Here is a 25,744-nt window from a genome sequence, read left to right as displayed (position 1 = left end):
GACTGGTTATGAGTTTTTATGTATTACTATGGTTAGTGATGTATGTAGTATCTGCATGACTAGGGTAATTTTGCTTCGTTACCCGACAAGTTCAAATTTGTATTTAATTTTTTTTGTACTGAATGATATGTTTATGCAAGTAAATTATATATCACCGAGCAGCCTACAGTAGCTGTTTTGGTGTCATATAAGAACTCTTAAGAAACAAGAAATCACCTGCTAAAGGCTAATTAGCGCAGTAGTTCATAGTTCCCGTTATTGTCAATAGTGAAGCTTCATGTACTGTAGTTTGGTCCTGTTGGTTTACGCCAGGGCTGGGCAATTGTGGCCCTCCAGATGTTGATGTACTACACATCCCAGCATGCCTTGCATCAGTTTCAGCATGGCCGCATTAGCAAAACTAATGCAAAGCATCCTGGGATGTGTAGTTCATCAACATCTGGAGGGCCGCAATTGCCCAGCCCTGGTTTACACCATTCTCGAATCATTCTGAAGATCCCTCTCCTGCAGTCTTTGTATGGCTCCGGAATCTAACACTGATTATTACTACATAGTCCCCTATAACAGCTAATTGCTGCAAGTATTGGAAACACAAATATGTATACAGTCTGATATTGCTATACTGATTATAAGCAGTCAATCTGATATTATTTTTCATTTATTTCATTTCATTAGGTCGACACAAACATTGGGGAAGGTCGACATTGTATTTTCACTTTTTTTGTCCTGAAAGTGTTGACACAGTCAACATGGACACTGTTTCGGTGCACCGCGTCCCCTTGTATGGCTCGCTGCGCTCTCCATTCTATTTTCCCTCCACGCCCTAGTGGATGGTAGGGCATGAAATACCGCCTGTTGGTTAAAAAGAAAAAGTAAAAAATCCATGTTGATCTAATGACCCTGTCGACCTAAAGCTATGTCAACCTTTTAAGTTTATCGACCTAATGCCTGTCGACATTCAGTGGTCGGCATGATGCATGTCTACCTAGTGACAGTATGCTGTAATTTTCTACTATTTGGCCTCACTACATTCGGACTTAAATATCAGTAATTTGTCTATGCAAATTCATATTTTTATTAAAAATATTCATTAGAAAATATCATTGGTTTCTCTATAACAAAAGATTGAAATGACTGTAGCTTTTGCAAAAGAGCGCAAACGCAGCACATCAATTGTAAAAGCCTAATGGGCTTGGATGGATTAAAATGTTTTATGCCTAATTTTGGGGTTTGAGAGTTTGGGTTGGCCTTGTTAATGTTATGGGAGAGGAGTGAGATATTATTGTGTGTGTCTGCATGCTTGCTGGGTGATTGGCGGGGCTGTAAAGAGGTTGCCCGGCCACTAATAATGAAGTGGACGTGGCCTAATGTCAGACATGTGACTATATTCCTTTTAATTATTATTATTTTTTACTGTGTATGTACCACAAAGGTAGCACTGACCTGCAAAGATGGATGCTGTGTGCCCCTAGGCCAGGAACAGATCAAGGGGGGTAGGCACAGTTTGTGCGATTGCTCCCCCAACCAAGCAGAGGAGACTTCTGCACTTAGTGGCATTAGTCTCACAATGTCCAGATGTACTAAGCTGTGAAAATTGATAAAACAACAGCTGATCAGATTCAAACTGTCATTTTTTAAACAGCCTGGTGCTGAGTGGCTGGTACTTTATCACTTTCCACTTTATTACTTTTCAAGGCTTATAAGAACATCTGGCCCTAGGTCCACTGCAGCTCAGCACACAGCTGCATGTGCTGGCGAAAGAGGTTCCTCCAAGCTGATGGTGGGGGTGTGTGGGGATGTGTGGACCTCTTCAAGGAGCCGAACCTCAGGTTATTATTCCTACCCCCCCCCCCCCCCCCCCCCCACACACCTTCTCAGCGCCATTGGCTGATAGGCAATAAAATCTTTAGTAGGGGAGCTCTTTCAGAAATATAAGGCAGGAAGTTGTTGGATTTACCTTACTTTTGAATCCTTACAGTGCAATTCTGTATTCTATTCCAGGGGCAGATATATCAAGCTTTGGTGAGAGATAAAGTGGAAATAGATAAAGTACCAACAAAGCATCTCATGTCGTTACAATAGTTCTCTATGGGGACAGCCAGTGGCTACCTGTGTGTGATCCCATCCAATTGGATCGCCCTATAAAAGAGCTGTTTTGATGCAGAAATACACAGGTTCAGTGTATTTGCCCGCCAGAGCCCTGTTTTTGTGGAAACTGGGACTGCTTTCTGGGATTTTGCTTTACCTGCCTGAGGCAAATGAGCACAATCCTTAATAAACTACAGCACGCCCCAGCATATCAGGGCTTATTAGATAGGATATCCCACTTTGTATTATTAAAGCTTAACCCCCTCTTTCTCTCTCGCCTTTATTTTTATTCCTTTCTCTGCATCAATGTCTATATTGCTCCCACTTTAATTCATTATTTCTCTTCATCTTTTTTTTTTGTTGTAGATCACTACATCCAGATTTTGGCTTGTGAGCACGAGTGTGTGAGAGAACTTTCCACACGTCCTGGACGTTTGTCACCAATTGAAAACTTCCTTCCCTTGCACTATGACTTCCTACAGTTCAGCTACTACAGAGGTAATTCTCATCTTATTTTATAATCTATGACAGTGTGTAACTACTGTATGTTAATATTAAATCGTTCTGACTCCTAACTGTGTGGACTTTGTTTATTCTCCCCATGCTTGCGTGGGTTTCCTCCGGGTACTCCGGTTTCCTTCGAGTACTCTGGTTTCCTCCCACATTCCAAAAATATACTGGTAGGTTAATTGGCTCCCAACAAATTAACCCTATAATGTGTGTATGTGTATGTACATGTGGTAGGGAATGTAGATTGTAAGCGTCACTGGGGCAGGGACTGATGTGAATGTTCAATTATTCTATGTAAAACTCTGAGGAATATGTGTTTGCTATATAAATAACTGGTAATAAATAAATACATAATTATTCTCTATTGAAACTATTTACAAAAAGTGTTGACTGTACTGTATAAGGTTTGTTTAAACAGAACTGCATTTTACACACCAGTTTTCTAGCATCAGACAGGAACCTCATGCAAAATATGCCCATATTTTATACAAGACCCGGTACTTGTGTACAATCACGGCTCCCACGATGTCCATCGCATAGTAAAAAATCGCATCGCATGCGATCGCATGCGATTTTTAACAGAAATGCATCCAAATGCATTGAAATTAGTATCAAACATGTTCAATGGCCCCCAAATGTCATTTTTCAGGCTGTACCACCCCCACTATCAACGCGAACCCGAAGCGTGGCGAGCGGCGGCGGTACGCGTCCTACGACCTTTTCATACCCCCACTATCCACGTCGGCGTGGAGTTGAGAATAGAAAGTGTGGCGAGTGCAGCGAGCCACCGAGCCCGAAGCGTGGCGAGCGGACACGGATACCTTCACAGGTATTCGCGTCCCCTCGCGGGCTTCACAGGTGTCCGCGTCCCCTCGCGGGGCTCGCTGCGCTCACCACGCTTCGGGCTTGGTGGCTCGCTGCGCTCGCCACACTTTCTATTCTCAACTCCACGCCGACGTGGATAGTGGGGGTATGAAAAGGTCGTAGGACGCATACCGCCGCCCCTCGCGGGCTCGCTGCGCTCGCCACGCTTCGGGTTTGCGTTGATAGTGGGGGTGGTACAGCCTGAAAAATTACATTTGTGGGCCATTGAACATGTTTGATACTAATTTCAATGCATTTGGATGCATTTCTGTTAAAAATAGCATGCGATCGCATGCGATCAAATCGCATGCGATTTTTAAAAAATGCATAAAAACGCCAAAAATCGCATCCCATCGCATTCCATCGCATGCCACTACATATGGCATGCGATGGCATGCAATGGGAGCCGTGAAAGTACGCAAGTACCCAAGACCCTGCAAAAACTCCAAAGTCACTTTTCTACTGAAAAATCATTATGATTGTTGTTATTGTTATTATTATTGTTATTGCACATGAGCACGCATGAACCGGGGATTTGGTCAGTGTAGACGTTTCTACCTGGGTCCAATCACCCAGAATTCCTTCCCAGGTACCTGGTAGGGTTTTACATGGAAGGTCCCATATGAGCTGCAGTAGAAACAGATGAAAGCAAGGAATTGTTTACAGCATGAGGACGAGACGCATCCTAGCACAAGGAGATGATGTCATCTCCACGCACCGGCACTGCACCTGTGTGTCAATTACATATTTATATAAGGTCATGACCTTTTGTGGATAATCCTTATACATGTGTATAAAAGGTGCTTTAAGCAATCAGTGTTTTTCACTTATAGGGGCAGATGTATTAAGCCTTAACAAGAGATAAATGCAAGGGTGATAAGGAGAGATAAACGTCCAGCCAATCACCTGCTAACTGCCATGTTACAGCCTGTGTGTGAAAAAAGTCAGTAAGGAGCTGATTGGCTGGATGTTTATCTCTCTTTATCACCCTTGCATTTATCTCTTGTTAAGGCTTAATATATCTGCCCCATTGAATGCTGTTGTGTTTCCATTCAGTTGGGGATCACGTGAAAGCGCTGGAATGTGCCAAGTCGTACCTGCTGTTCCATCCGGAGGATACAGATGTGTCTGAGAACGTCAGCTATTATGAAAGCTTTATAACTTTCTATTTGGATCCTTCTGACATCAAACCTAGAAAGGTGAGTACAGTAGGTGCATCAATGCCTAAATGTGTTTTTCCTGCATTAAGTCAACAGGAGTGTCTTCCTCATAGACATCCTTAGTTTTGTGTTTCAGGCTTAGTGTCCTGTCCCCTGTCCCCCCCTCTATCTCTCTATATCAGTTCCCTAGGAAGCTGCCTAATGTTAGTCGGCCCTTCATTTTACATCTCTGTTATACCTGAGGAAAGAGGCAATACAAAAAAGAACAGGACATGCCCAAATAAATGTGCATTTATGCCTAATAATGTCTTGCCTCCTCTCTGTGATTTGTCAGGCTTTCTGTCCCTGTTCCACTACTTTCTTCTTTTTTAGATAGGACAACCTATTTATAAAGCTCTATTGTGCAAGGTCGTCAGTGGAAAATGCACTTTTCAAAAGGTTTCCACCATTTTCACTCACAGTCCCCATAGCAGTCCCTATAGAGCTCTAGAATATTATCAAATGCATCAATCAAACTTGACTTTTGATAGCTAGTGGCTTATTTTGAAGACTATAGGCTCCAATCCCCCGGCGGCTCCCCAGTGGGGTATCGCGAGCCAGGGAGGCACGAATACCTTGCGCAAATGTAGGGGAGACTTTAGGTTGCACATGCTCACAAAAAGGTTTGGGTTAATCAGAGGGCTCTGAAGAGATTTTGCTTCTCATGCTGAAAGTTACAGTATTTTATCTGGAGCTGACAATAACTATCAAAGCTAAGAAAATAGGTTGTTCAGAGATGAACAAAAAGGCAAAACAAAGTGGGTTTTTGGGGCACACTTGTAAAAATTAGATGAAAAGGTGAGAGTGTGTGAATTCAAATTTAACTTTTATTACACCTATTAAAAGAAAGGGAGAGAGACAAAAGACAAAAACACGTCACTTATATAATATAATATGCAATATACCTTAATAGGATGGATATTTAGCACTGTAACTGTGACGAAAATGATTAGTGTACGGTATCCACCTCTACCATTATTGCAAATAATTCCTGAATAATTCTTGTTCAGACCCTATACAATGTAGGGATGGTCACGATAATGCACACAAAGATAAAAAAGAAATACAGACGTCCCAATCCAACCATGTGTACACAATGGTATATTTCAGGCACAGATTCTTGTATTGATTGAATAAGAGAGTTAGAGAGTAATGAAAAATTTAAGGAGAAAGAGAGAAGAGAAACTCCTTAGTGGACACCCTGTACCTCTGCTGTCCCGGTGTACATACAGCACTGAATATTCCCTGAGGGTCTCCCCAAAGGTACTTATTCGGCCGTTCACTGTTTAGCTGCTGAGTTCGGCAGGGTTCAGGCGATGCAGTGATGTGTGACCGTATACCTTGGCGGATGAGAGGGTACAATGGTGATGTAAGGAGCAAGATGTCACTTCTGCTTTCCCCTGGGTGAGTTCAGTCGTACCCTGGTGCCACGAGGATATTGCAGGGAGGACCTCGTCTCCCAAAAGGGATGAGAGAGTGACGGAATAAATCAGAATTGTATATTAGAGAGGTTGTTATTGTGATTAACAGACCCTTCTGCTATCCCCCATCATAGAGATCTATTGGATGGTGGTTGAGAGCGGTGGTCTGTAAACGCTCACCACTGAAATCAAGTGAGCAGATTTAGACATAAAATGAGTGAATGTGCCCTCTCAACGGAATGCAGCTATATGTCACTGTGATGGCAGTAATTTTCAATGCTGTGCACCATTAGTGACATTGGGGCTAGATAAAATTAATTGTGCAAAAAAAAGAATAATAATGATGTGATTGCTTCTACAGCAGGTTGTTGCAAAGCCACAGTATTTGTTTAGGTACTCATTTCCAATATACACATGTAGTTCACTGTATACCATTTAGCAACACACTTAGTAGGAGGTAATTGATCAAAAGAGCCACACATAACATTTAAGCAGTGTTGTGCCTGCGGAATTGTGGAATTCGATCTAATGATCAATCCCCTTCCCCTTGTACAATAACTATCAAAGACCAGGTCCAAAATGTTACCACTTTAACACAGTACGTGGCACAATTGAACAATTGAATTCCCTATTACAGTATGTGACAACTAACACGGTTACCACTCAATCAGAGGCAGACCTGTTTGTATGCAAACATACACAATTGCATATGTTCACATATACACACAATAGAAAAGAAACACTTGTACAGAAACACACCATGCAGTCCATGTAGCTTATTTACTGTATACCCTTTATATACCCCATTCACATATATACAATTACATTTGCTCATACGTTTTATTAAAATTGGTAAAGCAAAGATCAACTTGAAGATAGTCACAATGTTGTCCATACAGATGGAGCCATCCTCATCTAGCCGTCTCTGGATAGCCATGGTGAGCCATGGCTATCCAAGGCCTATTGTTCTCAGCTGCAATACAATACATAGTAGAATACAGTAGGGGATTAGCAGAGTAATCTCATTAAAGGGCTAGATGAGGATGGCTCCATCTGTACATATGTATAGAAAAGATCCCAGCATGTGTTTAGTAGAGAAGTCTCTCTGACCAGAGCTGTGTAATAGATGTTTGTTGCTTTTCTAGGATGCTGCAGATTTCGTCAGACGTCACAGGCTGGAATCCGCAATCCTCCACACTGCGGCTGAGGGACTGGGATTTTCATACAATGAGCCGGTAAGTGGATGTAAACCTGAACTACAGTATCTGTGGCAGGACATGGTCAGCAAGCAGTGCTTTTGGTGGTGGTACTATGGCAGAAGTGACACTTTTTTCCTCTTATTTTAAATTCCTATAACTAACCGAAAGAAATCTGTGCAGTCATTTCAGAAATTGTTCAAATAAATATCTTCTAAGTTATGCAGAGCATAAAAGCTTTTCTAAATACTGTATCACCGTGCAATTTTAAGTGAATAGATTTTTAAAGGAAGAAAAACTGAGAATAAATAGATGTAATATGTGCGGCTTATATTTCAAGCGATATCTAGGGGTTAACTGTAGCTAGAAGTACCGTTCATAGTGGGTTATTCTGGTTCACAGGCAAAGGCAAATTCACTCTCTATAGGACAAAACCATGCCACAACCACCCGAGTGAAGTGGGGCAGCCCAGGGTGTGATAATGCTATTTGCATTATTGGGTGGGCAGGGCCACAGTGACACAACCGCAACACCACACTGCTCCGAATCTCAGGCAAACTGTTGTTGCACCCTCCAGGGCTATCCCAGGGGGGCTATTTAAGAGTTGCCACGTTTGCCTTAGTTCCAATGTCATTTTTAGGGATGGCATAAATCAGTTGTATGGCGGTGCTAGTTATCCACCATACAATGTAGCATTATAATCACTGATTTTCCTACCCGCCTCTATAGAGGTAAGGAGAGATGCACAACACAGCTGGCTGCAGTGCTACCTTGCGTAACAGCATATGGTGATTTACACAAAATTGGATCCGCCCCATAGACTACATGCTCACAATTATTGATTCCTCTCAACAAAACACCTTTGATTTCAGTAGGTGGAATATAAAAATCATTAACTCTGTTAGATGAATTCTTTATTGTCCGAGTAATAGATCAGTTTAGCAGGATAAGGAAAACTCTGTGCTCTTAGCGGACTCTGAAGCAGAGCTCTGATCCTTTCCTCCCCACTGCAATGCAGAGTGAGGCATCACGGCTCATTGGGTAACAACATTGTTCAAATCATAGGAGTACTGAAATCCATCCACAGAATAAACTCTTATAAAGAGCTGAGAAATGCTTTCATCCTGAAAGAATGTAGGTGAGGAAGGGGCCTCCCGACACCAATGCATGATTTAGCTCAATGGTTCAGTTTACAATGTTTAGAAGAGCAGAACTTATTATAATAAACCAGCCCTTGTACAGCACATTCAGCAGCTATCCCCACGAGCCAAGCAGGCTGGAGGTTAATGCAGCCAGGGTGGGTATGGGTTATTGGGTTGATAAACCACTGAAGGTCGATATGGCTTAGGTAGACACATGGAATAGGTCAACATGACTAAGGTCAACACAAGCATTAGGTCGACAATGGGCAGGTCAACATGAGTTGTTCACTATTTTTTCCCCCGTTGTTGACATGGACACCGTCTAAGTGTACCACGTCCCCTTGCGTGCTTCGAGGCACGGAGCCTTGTTACGCTCGGCACACAATTTTATTCTCCCACTATGCCAAAGTGGATGGTAGGGCATGAAATACCGCCTGTCGGCACATGTCAGCTCAAAAAAACAAACCTTGAAAAACTCATGTCTCTGCTTTTGACTGTCGACACTGGCATTGTCAACCTAGTAGTAGTATTTTTATTTATAAGGCGCCACAAAGTGTCTGCAGCGCCATACATAGCAAACAAAAAAACTAATTACAAGGTAACGTACAGGGTGTGTTGATAAAATACAGCATAAATAGGGGTATAGCTGGTAGAACTAAAATCAGCATCAGTTCTGAAGTAGGTGTGGAAATTGTCGAGGATACTGAAGATGAAGTAGAGGAAGGGATGAACAGGGCAGGAGCACTGGTGAGGTAAAGAGGTAGGGTGAGTATGTGAGGAAGGAGGGCCCTACTCATAAGAGTTAACAGACTAAGAGGAGGTGTGTGGACGAACGAAGAAAAACAATAGGATAAGTAGGATGGAGGGGTAGGGTAGGCAGGATAGGAGGAGCAAAAGAGCTTAGGAGGAGGAGGGATAGGCCAGTCGGAAGAAGTGGGTTTTAAGGGAGTGCTTGAAGGAGGTAAGGGAATCAGAAAGCCTGATGGGTGGCGGGAGGTTGTTCCAGTGCAGGGGGGCAGCGCAAGAGAAGTCTTGGACACGGGAGTGGGAGGAGGTGATTAGGTGAGAGGTCAGTCTGCGTTCGCCGGCAGAGCGAAGAGGATGGGAGGAAGTGTGGATAGAGATCAGTGAAGAGAGGTAAGTAGTGGTGGAGGAGAGAGCAATGTAGGTGGTGGTGAGGAGTTTAAAGAGAACCCGGAAAGGAATGGGAAGCCAGTGAAGAGATAGACAGAGGGGGGAGGCGGGAGAGGAAGATGAGCCTAGCAGCAGCATTAAGAATGGATTGGAGAGGGGCGAGGCGATGGAGAGGTAGCCCAGAGAGAAGAATGTTGCAGTAGTCAAGGCGGGAGATGACAAGAGAGTGAATGAGAATTTTGATCGCGTCAGTGGAGATGCTAATGCTGGTGTCGACCATCCGACTCTGTTGACATTAGCCACGACAACGTATTTCATGTGTTGACCTAAGCCATGTTGACCTTCAGTGGTTGACACAATGCATGTCGATCTTAATAGGGTCGACCTAATGACTGTATCCCGTGACGATGTACACGATGTACAGATACTAATTTATAGCTATATTTTTCCTATCAGATGTATTCACGCTCAGAAAATATGCATGGAATCTGCAGGCACATGCTTTAAAGGTTGTCTACAGTTTTCTACATACCGCACTACATACAGCACTACATACCACACTACATACCGCACTACATACCACACTACATACCGCACTACATACCGCACTACATACAGCACTACATACCGCACTACATACAGCACTACATACCGCACTACATATCGCACTACATACAGCACTACATAACGCACTACATAACGCACTATATACCGCACTACATACAGCACTACATACAGCACTACATACAGCACTACATACCGCACTACATACAGCACTACATACCACACTACATACAGCACTACATACCACACTACATACAGCACTACATACCGCACTACATGCAGTAGAATACTTTACATTAATTGGCAGCTTTTAGAACTGCAGTATTGTGTGGATAGCAAACATTTGCTGCTGATATTTATTAAGGGCATCTGTCATCACGGTTGTTCTTACTGTCCGGGAGCCTAGGACAGTAGCACCATCCTACAACTCTAGCTAGCGGAACTTCTGGTGAAAGTCTTGTGAGTTATGCCTGCTGTGACAGCACTGGCAATGGTTTTGTGTCTTATGCACTACATCTCAGCAATGACAAACATCCCCCGGCGGATGCATCAGTTCACATGCTGGGCAGATTTATGTAAGCTGAGATCTTAAACTACTCGGCTCTGACAAACCACATGCTTTGATAGTTCATTGTTAATATTAATGTTAATAGTTTATTTCCGTTTCAGATTGTTTATTTCACACAATGCATTGTATGCAGTGGCCTATATAAAACCGAGAGACAAGACAATGTGAGACCATGTGCCAGATGTTCTAAGCTTGAGAGTGATAAACCACCAGCCAAGCACCCAACTGCCATGTCGCAGGCTGGCATTTATGAGCTCGTTGTTGGTTGTTTATCACTCTCCATTTTATCACTTTTGTAGGCTTAGTACATCTCATCTCATGTCCCAAATATTTATATACACCTTGTATATACCTGTACAAGTACTGTATATATACCTTTCACATCAAGCTTCTGACCTGGGATATTGCTGGGGCTTGGGGTGAAAGGCTTGCGACCAGGATCGAACATGAGACCAACTTGGATACATTGCATTCTGAATGGCATGACTTGGGTTATCTGGTTACTAGAGTGGCGATTCAGCGAGTGGTGATCCATTGATTAACATGGCCCTCATCAGGGCCGGTGCTAGGCATCGGAGCGCCCCAGGCTGGAGGAGTGCCCAGCGCTCGCCCGCTCCACCGAGGGTGGGGGTGTGTGCGCAATGTCGTCGTCCGGCCGGGCGATTCTGCCAGTGCACTCCTGGGGGGGGGTGTCCCGCGATAAGGCCGCCGCACTGCTGGGGGGGAGGGGCGATTCGCGATGTGGCCGCTGTGCTGCTGGGGGGTGCGCGGTGTGGCCGCCGGGGTGTGGGGTGGTGGTGCGATGCTGCCCGGGGGGGGTGTTTGTCTCACATTGTGGCGCCGTGCTGCTGGGGGGGGGGGAGTGTGATGCTGCCAGATCACTCACCGAACACCTGTGTGTTCCTTCCTCCAGCTCCCCTGCTCCTCTGCTGCTTCTGCAGCTCACTACCGCCCTCCAGTGGTCGGCGCCCTAGGCAAATGCCTAAACCTGCTTACCGGGGGTGCTGGCCCTGGCACTCGTTCGAACAGTAGAAATAGAGTGTGGTGCACAGTCTATTTCTACTGTCGATTCCTATGCCGTGGGGCCATTCATCAGGATTGAATCGGTATCGGGGGCAGCAAAACACAGTACAATTTTAACTTGCTATTGAGTCTGACTATAAAGTCAAAATCGATAACCAAAATCACACTTTCTGTACACACCATTAGATTTAAAATTAATATATAAGATCTCAAACTTGCAGTAGTTCTGCACTATCTAGGGCAAATGCAGGAGATGGTGTATTACGTTTTAATGACATTTTAAAGCCATATGCCAGGGGAAAAAATCATTTGAATGACCTATAGAAGAACAACAACAATAAGATGCAAAAACAACGTTTATTCTGCTCATTTTGTTACAGGAATTTTGGATTACTGGTGGGGACCGGCAGGATGAAAACAGGTATGTATCCATGTGACCAATAGAGGATAAATCACTTTTGAATGACTTCTTTGCATATAAATATATATTCCATTCTTTTTCTACCTGTTGATTCTTTATATCTGCTGGTTCTAACTAGAATGCAAGAAGACATGCATGCAGTATCTAGATCCTTCAGTGTCTAGGCTTAGGGTGAGATGTACTAAGCCTTGAAAAGTGATAAAATGGAAAGTGATAAACAACCAGCCAATCAGGTCGTACCTGTTATTTTTCAAACCCTGCCTGGGACATGGCAGGTAGGAGCTGATTGGCTGGTGGTTTATCACACTCCATTTTATCACTTTTCACTCTTAGTACATCTGGCCCATTGGGTGACCGGCACTGCTGCTTTCTTCCTCTCCTGCTGTTGCTGATCACCCATAAGTAGATGTACCTATAGTACCTTAGAAGCAATCCTGTTCTATGCCAACCTCCAGTTTACTATACAGATGTGTCCTTATACACTGTGGCTTCAGTCAAGCCCAACGGCTTCGCGCACCAGGTACTGACCAACTCAGCCATGCCAAGTGTATTTTCACTGAAAATGCGCATCTTATACACACCCGTAAAACTGAACAGGACAGAACTACTCTGCTAGACTGCACTGATCAATTTGTTGTGCGACATTTGTAGATCTGTGTGCATATCAGTATCTGTATATGAAATGCTACGATGCAGCAGCCATGTTCCGTTGTGCTTCATCTGTGAATTGTACATGTTTAAAACTCATGCCAGTGAAGCTAATTTTGCAGCCCGGCGTCTATTACACAGTTAGAAGCTTTTTGCTGTGTCTACAGCAAAAAAATAAAATGCTAAATTCAAAGAAAAAGGCTCTGTGTCACACCAGGTGTCTCGTGCTGTATGGTGTATAGAATATAGGTTTATGAGGACACATCTGTAGTGTTCTACTTTATAAACTGTTCCGCTAGTTATAGTTTTATTTTTGAAAAGTACATTTATGATCCACTAAGTCTATTGAGAAAGAGTTTCCATGATACTAATATAGTTTACAGCGCTGTTATGTGTGTGCTATATTTCCTCTCAGACTTTTATTTCACTCTCTTTGTGCTTTTATTGTACAGGATCCCATCTGGGACTGAGCTGACCGATGTCACTGGGCTCTTATCAGGAAAAAAGGCTGTGCTCAGAGTTGACCGAGAGCTAAGAGAGGGTAAGAGTTCCTTGTTCAATTAGCTCCTCTTACTGACCAGAAAAAGTCTTTACAGTTCATGTAAAGTACAATTACTGTGATGTCAGATTTATAGTAATATGGCATACCGACTTCTATAAATATCTTTTGTTTCCCCAAAGGTTAAAGTAGTATTATCTTTAAACTTGAATTATTTCATGTTTGTCCAACTGTACAGTGTATTTAAAAGGGAATATACAGTAATTTAAAGTATATTTCACTTTTATGATGAGTTTATGAAAGGGCTCTTAATTATGTGGTGCCCTCTGGTGGTCATGTTCAGAAATGAGGTACAGTTGCGATTTATAAATACCTAAAATTAGATTGGAATTAGTTTATACCACATTACTGATGTGATAAAATATGATTATTTTTGTGCATTAGAAAAGTACAGACCATGGTTGTAATTATTGCCAGGATGTAACGAACGTCCTCTCTTGCTGTTGCTGGTTGCTCTGTTTCACATATATATTGTATAAATGGATAATGTTTCATTTCAGGAGGCCCCTTGCTATACGATAATGTGAAACTTGTGCACAATTCCGAGTATCTTAATGGCACTCAGAGAGTCCAGCTCGATAATGTTATTACAGACGAGGAATGTCAAGAGCTGCAGGGAGTAGCCAATGTAAGTTAGCACATTGAGAAACTTGCTTTTTCCTGTTCCATAAATTACATTTCAGTATATAAGCCTTCATAACTAGGGATTCAAAAATAGTTTATTAGCAAAAGGTGCAAACAAGAATACTTCATGAAAGTCTTCAGAAATCTTGGCTATTTATTACATGGAAGTTCCAGATATATGATTCTTGGAATCAAGACTGGTAAAATACAGTATTTACCTCAAGAATTCTTGGAAGTCAGTATAAAACAAAGTTTACTGATGGACCAGTCCTAACCCATAAAATGTAATATGAGTTCATGTGCCCTGTCTGTTTCAGTTTAGATTTTTATATATCCGGAGGCTTTACGATCCTTAAATGAGGCTGGTTGCTTCTTTGATTTTTTTAATGAGCCCTAGACGAATATTATTTTCTTTGGTTACAAATAATGGTATAGAAAGCTGGGGGTCTAGTGGTCCCGGTGTCGGTGAGGTAGGTACTCAGGAGGGAGTGCCATAAGCAGTTTGACTGTAAATTATAGTAGCTTGGATAAAATTGGTAAAGTCCTGAAAAGGCATTATGGCGATTGGCACAGTTGTGCAGTGAGAGCAGAAGACTAGTATTCATACTTGCCTACTTTTGAAAACTAGTTTCAGGGAGATTATAGTTGGTAATAGAATTTTGCAAAGTGCCTCGCAAGGGACAGCTCTTATCGCAAGAGCTGTCCCTTGGCGTTAATAACTGCATATGTTAGAGCATATGCCGTTATTAATAATGCGATGCCAGGCGATAATGGGCAGCGGATGTTACAAAATCCCGCCCAATATACTTGGTAAAGTGCTGGGAAATGGTGCTGATGATTCAATGTAAATGTATCTAATCTCTCATTCCATTTTTCCCCAAAAAATGTAACAGTGTAATGTGGGATAAGTGAGGGAGAGAGGGAGATTGCTGCTATGTCGGGGAGTCTCCTGCAGAATGCAGGAGGGTAGGCAGCTATGCTAGTATTGCCTCTGCAGGCCAGATGAGAGGAAATTGACACCATTTAGGAGGGTGATAATGAGCTATTAAATAAGTATTTTCACAACGTCCTGACTGAGACAGCAGCCATATTCCTGCAACACCAGGAAGTAGCAACTTCTGAAAAGGAGGCAACATACACATCAAGGATTGGACATTTTCTAGCTGACAGCAGAATTAAAACCGATGGCAAGGCAGCATGCATCTGGCACTGGGAAGAAAGTGATTATATAGTGTCCTGGTCATTCTGTAGTAAGCTTTAGGTACTGCAGCGTTGCAATATCCAAGTTGTGGTGTAGGAGAAGCAGTTGGGCACACAGGAGAGATCTCAGATGCAGAAGCCTAGATCTGTTCGGTGTCCTTAAACTGTTGAATAGAGTAAATATTGTTGAGTATGCATAGTATGCAGAAACAGAAAACATACAATACAGCAGATCACACACATTGGGGGAAATTTAATAGGATGAGAGATTTGGTAAGAAATCTCCATTTATTTTTTTAAAAGCGGCAATCATTTATACTGCATAACCAAACTGGTTTTGCAGTGTAAATAATTGCCGCTTTAAAAAAAAAACTGGAGCTTTCTTACCAAATCTCTCACTTTCTGATTCTCTCATCCTATTAAATTTCCCCATAGTACATAATGCAGTGTTGATTTTCCTGGTGTGGTGTTCATGGATTATATTAAGATGATAATGTGTTTCTTAGACCATAGTGCTAGCTGGAGATGGATACAGGGGTAAAACATCACCTCATACCCCAAATGAGAAGTTTGAGGGGGCCACAGTGCTAAAGGCTTTAAAGGTAAGTTACACTGAGAAATTGATGGGATGTTTTTAATGCTGCACTTCTAGTCCACCCAGCAGTGCATGGCTCTGTATGGAGCACCCCTGTTTGTACTCTGTTACCTACTCACAGTGTTTTTTTTTTAAATACTTGCCTTCAGCAGGGGAAATTATCATAACTATGGCAACTCTATAGTTAGCTACACCTGGAAAAACTCATTCAGAGACTATCCGTGTCTGAACCATAATAGTCTATCACTTTACAAACTGTACAGTAGGTGGCGCTGTACCTCTATAGCTTGGGCCTTGCTGACACTCAATCTGAATATTTCCACTGTGGAAATGTATTTTATAGCGGATTATCTATTCACAGTGCACCAGTGATACACACTACAATGCACCAACACTTTGCTTGCACAATAGTCTATAGTTATTTACCATAGCTATAAAAGTTATTCACCCCATTGTGTTTTTTCATATTTCACTGTGCTAAACCATGGATCCATGATTTATTCATATTAATCAACACAGCGCTGAAGTTTATAGACAGTAAGTGTAAAATGAAAGATTTAATATTGTGTTCATGCGGAACTACAGGTCCCTCCAAGCCTTCCCCACATGCTGGTACTTGGAGCCGGGAGGGTTCCGGAAATTGGGTCCCCGTCCCGGCCCCCCGGAAATGGGGGCAACCCTCCCTCATAAACCCCAATCTCCTGCCATCCGCCCCTCGTGGGGGGGGGTCCGTGGGTAAAATGACGCGATCGTGTCATTTTAACCTTGCCCCCCGCAGTGCAATGCCTGAAATACCGGCATTGCACGGTGGGGGGCGTAGCTAAAATGACGCAATCACTGTAGGCACGCCCCCAACAGGAAAGCCCATCTGTGGCTCCACCCCCAATCCGCCTCTTTTTAACTCCCGGCAATGGACCAGCTCCCGCTGCATAACAGAGCTGGCTGCCCTCTCCCGGAAGGCAGCCAGCAAAAGTCAGCAAGTATGACTTGGAGAGCCCCAAGTACTTTTACAGCGGTTTATGAGGAATATTGTTTGCTTGCCTGAGGCAGGCGATGCAAAATCCCAGAAAGCAGCCCCATTTTCCTGCAAATACCAGGCTGTGACTGCTGAAAACAAGCAGGTTTTGCTGCACTAGTGTGTTTTCCGAAGCACCTGCGCTTTTTATTGCCCAATCCTAATTGGATATCCCAAGGAAAAAAAAACATTGGGAAAACATCAGGATTTGTAATATGATACAGCCCTTTGTGTTGATAGTGATGATAGATTGCAAATAAATCCATTATGGATACATCATAGATCCATTTTGCAATAAAGCAAAATACATTTATGGACTACAGTATGTACAACTAAAGTTACATACGCATGGTGCAAATTTAGCTTAAAATTTTAGTCAAAAATGGGAAAAAGTTAGCTCAAATCGCAGTGTGTACAGCTTGTGATTCAGTTGTGTACCCCTGTGGGATCGGCATCGGAAGAGAAAATAGACTGCACAGACAAGATCATTTTTACTATATGGTTTAAAGTCTAGTGTTCTACTATATTCAAAATCAGCCATAGTCAAAATCCCAAGTAAATATAGTCAAAATTGTATGGTTCTCGGTTTTGGGAAGTTCAATGGAAATCACATAGGGGGGGGGGGGATTACCGCCGCACATCGCTGGCTACTGCAGACCTAATTATCGCATATGATCTAACATATGCGATAATTATGGCAAAGGACAGCTTTTGCGTTAAGAGCTGTCCTTTGCGATCTTGCCGGCGATGTGCTGCAGGTCCCGGCGGCTCCCCCCTCCCTCCATTACCCGGGGCTGCTGCTGCTGCATGCGTGTGGGCTCTCCCCCTCCTCCCTGCACCTGGAAGAGGATACAGTGCAGGGAGGAGGGGGTCACAGGTCCAGGCAGCACAGCGCTGTGCTGCTTGGACACAGTTGAGGGGGTGTCAGCGCAAGGCGGCGGGGGTCCGTTCGGGGTGGCGTGGGTGCGTTAAGAAGCCCATAGGCACCCCCCGCAGCAAAAACCCGCCGTGCAGGTTTTGCTGCATATCAAAATGCGGTAAAAACCCAGATAACAGGGTTTTTACCGCATTCCTGCTTTAGAGAATATCCCTCATTGTCAAAACAGCCAAAATCATACCGTGTGCATGAAACCTTACTGTATAGTGCCAGAACGCAGGGATGAATTTATGGGTGAGTGTGCCTCACAACAGTAATGGCTGCTCTGCCCCTTTTGACTAATTTTTTTTATTGATTGGCTATAAGTCTTTGTTTGAGTTTGCCAATTTATTAGAACAATTTAAAAAAGCATCTCACCATGAATTGTTTTTTTCAATTTGCCTCTTGATCTCTTCTCCTTGAAGTTCGGCTATGAAGGTCACATGTCGATGAAAAGCGCTCGCTTGTTTTACGATGTGAGTGAAAAGGCTCGGAGAATTGTACAGTCTTACTTCATGCTGAACACTACACTCTACTTCTCTTATACACACCTAGTGTGCAGGACAGCTCTGCAGGGTAAGTGAACAATGAGCTCCTCTTTGATCAACATTCACCACGTATTAGAGGGTAATATCTGTTGCTGTAATCTAATTGCAGGGTAGAGCAGATACATTATTATTACTGGACTGAGTTTAGATCAATTAGATTGCTATAACTAATAGAAACAATGATACATAGAGTTGAGACTTCCAGGTGATGTTCCCAAACCTGACAATACATGCAACTGGTTCAAACAAGCAATTGCTCAGGTTAAGCACAAAATAATGGCATCTGGACAGTACTAAGGTTACTTAGGTATTACTTTGCCCAAGTTCAGTAGTCATTTTCAAAAACGCATGCATATAGAAACAGTTTTCACCAGTGGCGGCTCCTACCTCTGCAGAGGAGGGGGACGGCCGCACTGTGGGCCCCCCTCTGCTGCCGCTGCTCTGTTCATGGTCCTTGCTGCCAATCAAAGTCTCAGCCACCGGTTCCAACACATGCGCAATAGCTTCTTTGGTACTGCACATGCACCAGCCCCTAGCCTCTATAGACTGCTTTTGCAGCAGACCCCAGAGGCATATTCAGGGTCCTGGGTTCGGCACATGCGCAGTATCATCCTCGTACTGTGCATGCACGGAACCCGGTTTTTATGGGCTGCCGCACAGCAGCCTATGTAGAGGCATCCCTGAGGGAGGAAACCCCTCCCAATGGAACTGCCTTGGGTGACTGGCAGGTCGGACTTCCAATAGGAAGTCGCTGCCAGTCACAGTGAAGCCAGAACAGTCTCACAGACTGCATCTGGGTTCAATTAGGCAGAGAACAGTGGCGGATTTTACCTGGGGGGCTGCAGCCCATAGGTAAAAACCGCCACTAGTTTTCACTGTTAAATTACAGTATTTTTAAATTTTACTTGACATCCACAGATTTGTATCTAAATGTAGATATGTTTTGTGTTGTGCTACATACATACATCCATACATACATACATACTTATATTGTTTGTTGTGCCACATTTACAGGTCAGCAGGACAATAGGAATGATCTCAGTCACCCTATTCATGCTGATAATTGTCTGCTAGATCCAGAAGCCAATGAATGTTGGAAGGAGTCTCCGGCCTACACATACCGAGATTATAGGTAAACCAAATTCTATTCTAGACTGACATTCCTTTAAATGTTTTATATCTGCTTATACTGTATTGTGTGTTCACACAGGAGAGTGACAAGAGAGTTTAGGTGTGTATACATGGTGCAATATGGTCCCTGAGCGATTTTGGCTTATTATTACTGTGCAATTTTGGTCTATGATTGCTCAGCAATATATTGCTCAGCCATCATATTGCAACATGCGCCATTTTCCCCAGCGACTTTGACTGATACGTCAGCACTGAAAGTTCAAAATCGCAAGATCGACCGTTAAGGGCTGACTGCGGGAGCGCGCTCCTTGCGATTTTTCCCCCTGTACACAAAAAAAACATGGGCGGTATGGTCACTTAGCAACCATTAAGCCAGTGATACAAGGCTTTAGTAATACCTACCTTTCACAAACCATAGCCCAGTGATTAATGTTCAACTTCTCCCACAAACGCTCCTGCGACAGAAGCAATACTAAGAGAAAAGTCAGGTTACTACTGGCAGTTACATATTCTTTTCCCATTTTGCAGTGCTCTCCTATATCTGAATGGGGATTTTGATGGCGGAGAATTTGTATTTACTGAAATGGATGCTAAAACGGTCACTGTAAGTATTCTATGGCTATTTCATTCCTTGGAGAGAGATACTGTATAGCACTAACCAATCAGCTTCTGTCACTTTACATGCTTTATTTGAAAAAGGACACTTCAAAGCTGATTGGTTGGTACTTTATATCTCTCCACTTTATCGCTCCCCAAGCTATGATACATCTCCCCTTGTATCTTTTGATTATGGGAAGAACGAAAATTAGTGCTGAACTCTTTCTGCATCAATTTGATAAGTCATTACTGTGATGTGCATGTACCTTTGTAAGCACAGAGATTCACAAATCATGTCTCAGTGGTAAATCGTGTGTTACAGGTTGTGTTATAAAAATGGTTATTAAGAGCGGGTCAGTTGGTAGTTTATCTCTCTACACTTTACCTCTCCCCAAGGCTTAGTACTTTTGTCCCTAGTACATCTTAGTGGTATCCGGACTCATGATAGATTGACTCTAGGTCGACAGTCATAAGGTTGACCACTATTGGTCGACAGGGTCCAAAGGTTGACAGGATCTAAAGGTTGACCTTTTCTATGTCAACCTTTTGACCACGTCAACCTTTTCACTGTCGACCTTTTTACCCTGTTGACCTTTTAGCTGTCGACCTTGTGACCCTGTTGAACTTTTCACTGTTGACCTTTGGACCCTGTCGAACGTTTGACCCTGTTGACCTTTTCACTGTCGACTATAGGACTGTAGACCTTGACATATCAATACGAATACGAATTGCCGTATTTTCGGGATAGTAAATGTCAAAAATAAGTGTATTTCTGGATACAAATACACCTATTTTTTTACTAATTTCCTTTAGTAAATTTCCCCCTGTAGATCTAAAATACCATAACCCATCTTAGTACATCTGCCCCTGTACGGACGGTGTAATGGTCAGTATTACTGCTTCACAGCACTGAGGTCATGGGTTTGATTCCCACCATGGTCCTAACTGTGCGGAGTTTGTATATTCTCCCCGTACTTGTGTGGGTTTCCTCCGGGTACTCTGGTTTCCTGACACATTCCAAAAATATACTGGTAGGTTAATGGCTCTGAACAAATTTAACCCTAGAATGCCTGTGTGTGTGTGTACACATGGTAGGGAATATAGATTGTAAGCTCCATTGGGGCAGGGACTGATGTGAATGGTCAAACATTTTCTGTAAAGCACTGCAGAATATGTATGCGCTATATAAGGAATTGTTAATAAATAAATGTGAAAAACACATTTACCTCAAAGCTACAGGTTGGAACATGACTGTGTTTGCAATACAAAATAATGGGGAGAGAAATCAAACTTTCAAAATTAATAAAGTGAAGAAGTTGCCCATAGCAACCCACCAGCTTCTAACTGTTCCATTATACAATTTGCTAGATAAATGATAGCTAGAAGCTGCTCAGTTGCCATGGGCAACTTCACTTTCTCTTAAAGGTTTGATACATCTTCCCTAGAATGAAATCAAGTTAAAAAAAATACATACAGGTTTATGTATAGTCAGAGCGATGAAGAGTGGAGTATTGGGGACCAGTGTACACGTAGCAACCTATCAGCATCTAATTATTATTTTATAAACTGTACTTGATAAATGGTACCTCAAAGCTCATTGGTTGCTATGGGCAACTTCACTCTTTTAACAGCTTAATACATCAAACCCATAAATCTCACCTTAGAATACTGTACTATACAGCTGCATATGTATTGTGTGCTGCAGTGTAACAACCATTTTTCACTTTAAAACGAAGTTCCACAATGAGAAAAAAAAATCCTATTTGTTTGTTATAGCATATACATAAATGTACTACAGCTAGACATGGGAACATACTGTAACTCTGGCTCCCTCTGGTGGACTCCTCATGTATAGTTTTGTGATCGTTTGTGTTTTTCTTCCACGCTACAAAGCTCACGGTATTATTCAGTAATTACTGGTACTGTTGACATCATCATTCATTATAGCTGGGAGTGTTCACATAACAAAGACATGTCATCATTTTAGCCTGAGAAAATATATATCCATAGGTTGCATAAAGGTTGCCACACTCACGGCTACAAACATTGCATATAATATACACTGGGGAAAAGGTCACTTCACATACAAAGCAGAGTACTGCACAGGTGAGCGTAGCTACCTCTCTACAGCAATGTACTGATCTTATGCTCATTACAGATTTAAGTGTTTATTTACCAATTATAAACCTTCGATACAGGAGGATACTTTCTAGATTATTTGAACATACACATGTGATAAGTGTTGTTTTATTATAACAAATATAATAAATGTGAATTCTTATGTTACTTTGAACGCCTTCGGAGAGTATAACACCAGGGGGGGGGGGGGCGTTCACGCTATAGTGGGCAGAATAGGGGGGTGAGCATGGTGCGGTAACAGGAGAATGCCCAGCGTTCAACAGAATCTGCTGCGCTATATAGGAAACTGTAAATAAATAAATGTACTGTAGTGCCTCTTATTCATGTTATGCCACACAGTAGTACCTCTTTACCTTATACATGTTATACCTGTCCCAGTCTGCCGCTGCCCGCTTTCAATGCTTGGAATGCATTCCCCTAGGCATTCCAAATGCCCTAGGCGTTTGCTGAAGCCTAGGGCCGGTTGTCTATGATAATATAAGCAATGCATACAAGGCTGATGAAGATGGTGCAGACACAATACAGAGGGTAGAGAGTTCCCATGCTTAGAATATACAGGATAAAGTGGCTGAATAGTGACACTTTATTTTACACATGTTTACATGATACATATAGTATTACCTACATGTCAGACCTGCTATAAGGAAAACACCCAAATGATGGAGATGACTAATGTGATAATTAAGCACACAACTTTCTTGAATGATTAGGGTCAAAAGTGTATGTAGACAAGGGAGGACCTATAGCTGCAGTAGTTTGATCACAGGTCACACTTTTTTCTAAACCGTTTTAATAAGCTCAAATAAAACCTTGTTTCTTTACAGGCTGCCATAAAGCCAAAATGTGGTCGGCTGGTTGGTTTCTCTTCTGGAGGGGAGAATCCTCATGGGGTGAAAGCTGTTACTAGAGGCCAGCGGTGCGCTGTCGCTCTCTGGTTCACTTTAGATCCGTTGTACAGAGAACTGGTAAGTTGCATAAGACAAGCTGACACAGTAGCCTGGCTGCTTTAAGTTGTTTTATAAAGCGTGTACTCGCACCTGCAGCTGGTAGAGGCATATACAGATGGAGCGAGCTCCATCTTTGCAGGGGCTGGCGACAGATTCGCCAGCCCTGCCAGCGGCTGGCTTCCGTCGGGGGCACTTGCGCACGAGACGCTCGCGCGCCCCTTAACAAACGGAGCCTGCCACCGGTCCCTGCCGCCTCCCCCGCTGGTCTCCCTCGCTTCACCGACCCCCCTCCCCCCCGAACTGGGCAGCGTCTCCCTGAAGTGGAGACGGGCAGGGAGACGCTGCCCAGCCGCTGTGATACTGGGACACACGTGCGTGTGAGACACACGCGAGTCCCAGTCTCTATCGCCGGTGCTCGCCAGTTCAAGGGTTCTGGCGAGCGCCGGCCAAGGATGATGCCCGCTCCATCTGTACTGTATGCTTGCATGCTGGACTCCATAAGCCGCATTTGTGTGAACATATTCCTGTTAGCACCTCCTATACTGTATGTCTGCTGCAGTATGCAGTCGTTAGGTCGACAGGCCATAGGTCAACACCTAAAAAGGGTCAACATGCTAAAGGTCGATGGGGTTAAAAGGTCGATACAAGCAATATGTTAACAATGAAAAAGTTGACATAAAAAATGTTGACATAAGATTTCCTTATTTTCTTCCAAAAATCGACTTGTTCATACTTTACCATCCCAGTGGGCACAAAGGGAAAATAGATATCGTGCCAAGTGCAACGAGACACCATGGCCGAAGCATGGCATGCAAAGTGATGCGATGCGGTATACTTATACAGTGCCCCTGTCGACATACTGTGACACCAAAAAAAAACAAAAAACTGAAACATGCACGTTGACCTTTTCGGTGTCCATTTTTTTCAACTTTTTGACCCTTTCGACCTTAAGCATATCAGCCTTTTTCAGATATCGATCATTAGTGGTCGTTCTAATGAGTGTCGACCTAAATCTCGTCAACCTTATGTCTCATACCCTTCTCCAGCAACATAGGCTTGGATTTAATGGTGGATGGAACTGCTTATCGCTGTATGTATGTACGAATAAGTATTTCTGCTTCCAGGAACGGCTGCAGGCGGATGAGGTCATACAGTCCCTAAACAACAACGGTCGCAGTAGCGGAGGAAGAGAAGAGATGAACATCAACCCCAAGGATGAGCTATAACCAGGGATTTTAATTAAAAAAAAGAGTATTTATTAATAATTAATAATCTTATTAGAACATTTTATTTTTGTACAAAGCCTAAAGTGTAATGTAAATAATACGCCAAAAAAGGAGCTCAAAATATATTTCCCCTGAAGCTTTTTTTTTTTTTACCCTTCTATATACTGTATTGTATTTGTTACCTGGAATTTACTACTGAGAACTGTACTGTATTTGTGTTTCTAGAATGTTGCTGTTGCCAGTATTATAATTCGTATTAATTCCATAACAATACACCGGATGTATTCTGCTACTGGAAGAAATCCTGCGAGGAGCCGGCTTGCTTATCTGGTCAGAGTTACACATCTTATACTGTAAATGAATCTGTTGGTCCGTTTCAGCGTCTCTTTATTTATTTATCTACATAACTTTATAATTGATAAATAATATTTATTTTGTTCTATAAATTCTGAAAAAAATCAAATATTAGATTTGACCTTACAATGAAAAATATCAGGGCATTGGATGAGCTTTGTTTGTTGATTACTTTTATGTAATAAAATAAGATTTGGCCACAATGATGTCAATAGAAATGTGTTTACTCTCTCCCAGGTTCCCGGGCTGGTTATTACAAATGCCACCTAATTGCACTAGGACCATGGGTAATGCACAAGTTTCTGCAAATGGTTGCCACATCCGAATTCTGCTTTCCTCCATCAATAGTGGACACTTGCAGTTTTAACTGCATTTCTTCCAATTTGACGTTTTCTCTGAAAACCTTTTACGACTCCTGTTAATCCCAACTATGGACCGGTTCAGACCTGTTTGTACAGGTATAAATTTGTCCCCTTACCCAATGTTTGGAGTCTGCGCATGCGTGAATACGCGGATGTGCAAACCACGGGAGCAAACGGCTTCGGCAAGTTTCAAACTCGTTCTGGACAGGGAGGTCCCTGATCGGCAGCAGGGGAATGCCATTGGTTTAATGGGTATACCAATAAAATGCTGGGTGTTCCCCTGGGAATGCAGTCTTGCATGGGGTGGGCAGCTGACATCACATGACATCAGCGCCTACCCTTTTATCTCCATCCAGGATAAAAGTAAGTATAGACTTATGTTCATCCATGTACAGAGCAAAACTCATTCAATTTTCAGCATCCATTGAAGGTTTTTTTGTCCAGGGAATGTGTTCCCATGGTAGAGGATTCAGGCGGTGGTTCATATGCAGTCTAGCGAACACGTCTGAATCAGGCCCTATTTTCAAAATCATTTCTATTTGAACTTACTATTGCTGAATTCTTCAATTAAGTACATGTTTTTGCAATGGGAGAAGCAAGTGTGTGTGTGTGTGTGTGTGTGTGTGTGTGTGTGTGTGTGGGGGTGGGGGAACAATGTACATACCTCCCAATATATCTGATGTGTGAGTCGGGACGCCCACATGGCTGAAGAAGAGGTGGGGCCTTGCCAAAAGCAGGTATGGCTTTACAGCA

The 25,744-nt window shown here is 42.8% G+C and overlaps 1 protein-coding gene across 3 annotated transcripts in view; it reads left to right on the top strand.

Moving 5' to 3' along the window:
* Positions 1–24,821, top strand: part of P3H2 (prolyl 3-hydroxylase 2) — a 195,815-nt gene extending 170,994 nt beyond the window's left edge. For all 3 annotated transcript variants that reach the window (XM_083177536.1, XM_083177538.1, XM_083177537.1), the window contains exons 4-15: positions 2,455–2,586; positions 4,519–4,661; positions 7,228–7,317; positions 12,090–12,130; positions 13,231–13,319; positions 13,838–13,965; positions 15,668–15,763; positions 18,113–18,263; positions 19,250–19,367; positions 19,895–19,970; positions 22,927–23,067; positions 24,174–24,821. In XM_083177536.1, coding sequence (XP_083033662.1) covers positions 2,455–2,586; positions 4,519–4,661; positions 7,228–7,317; positions 12,090–12,130; positions 13,231–13,319; positions 13,838–13,965; positions 15,668–15,763; positions 18,113–18,263; positions 19,250–19,367; positions 19,895–19,970; positions 22,927–23,067; positions 24,174–24,275 — 1,307 coding nt within the window. In that variant the 3' untranslated portion in view covers positions 24,276–24,821. The remainder of the gene's footprint in view (positions 1–2,454; positions 2,587–4,518; positions 4,662–7,227; positions 7,318–12,089; positions 12,131–13,230; positions 13,320–13,837; positions 13,966–15,667; positions 15,764–18,112; positions 18,264–19,249; positions 19,368–19,894; positions 19,971–22,926; positions 23,068–24,173) is intronic.
* Positions 24,822–25,744: the final 923 nt, after the last annotated feature.

This window comes from Crinia signifera, chromosome 3 (assembly GCF_055691185.1).
Source record: "Crinia signifera chromosome 3, ASM5569118v1, whole genome shotgun sequence".
Taxonomy (NCBI): Eukaryota; Metazoa; Chordata; class Amphibia; order Anura; family Myobatrachidae; genus Crinia; species Crinia signifera.
This window is presented reverse-complemented; position numbering and strand designations above follow the sequence as displayed.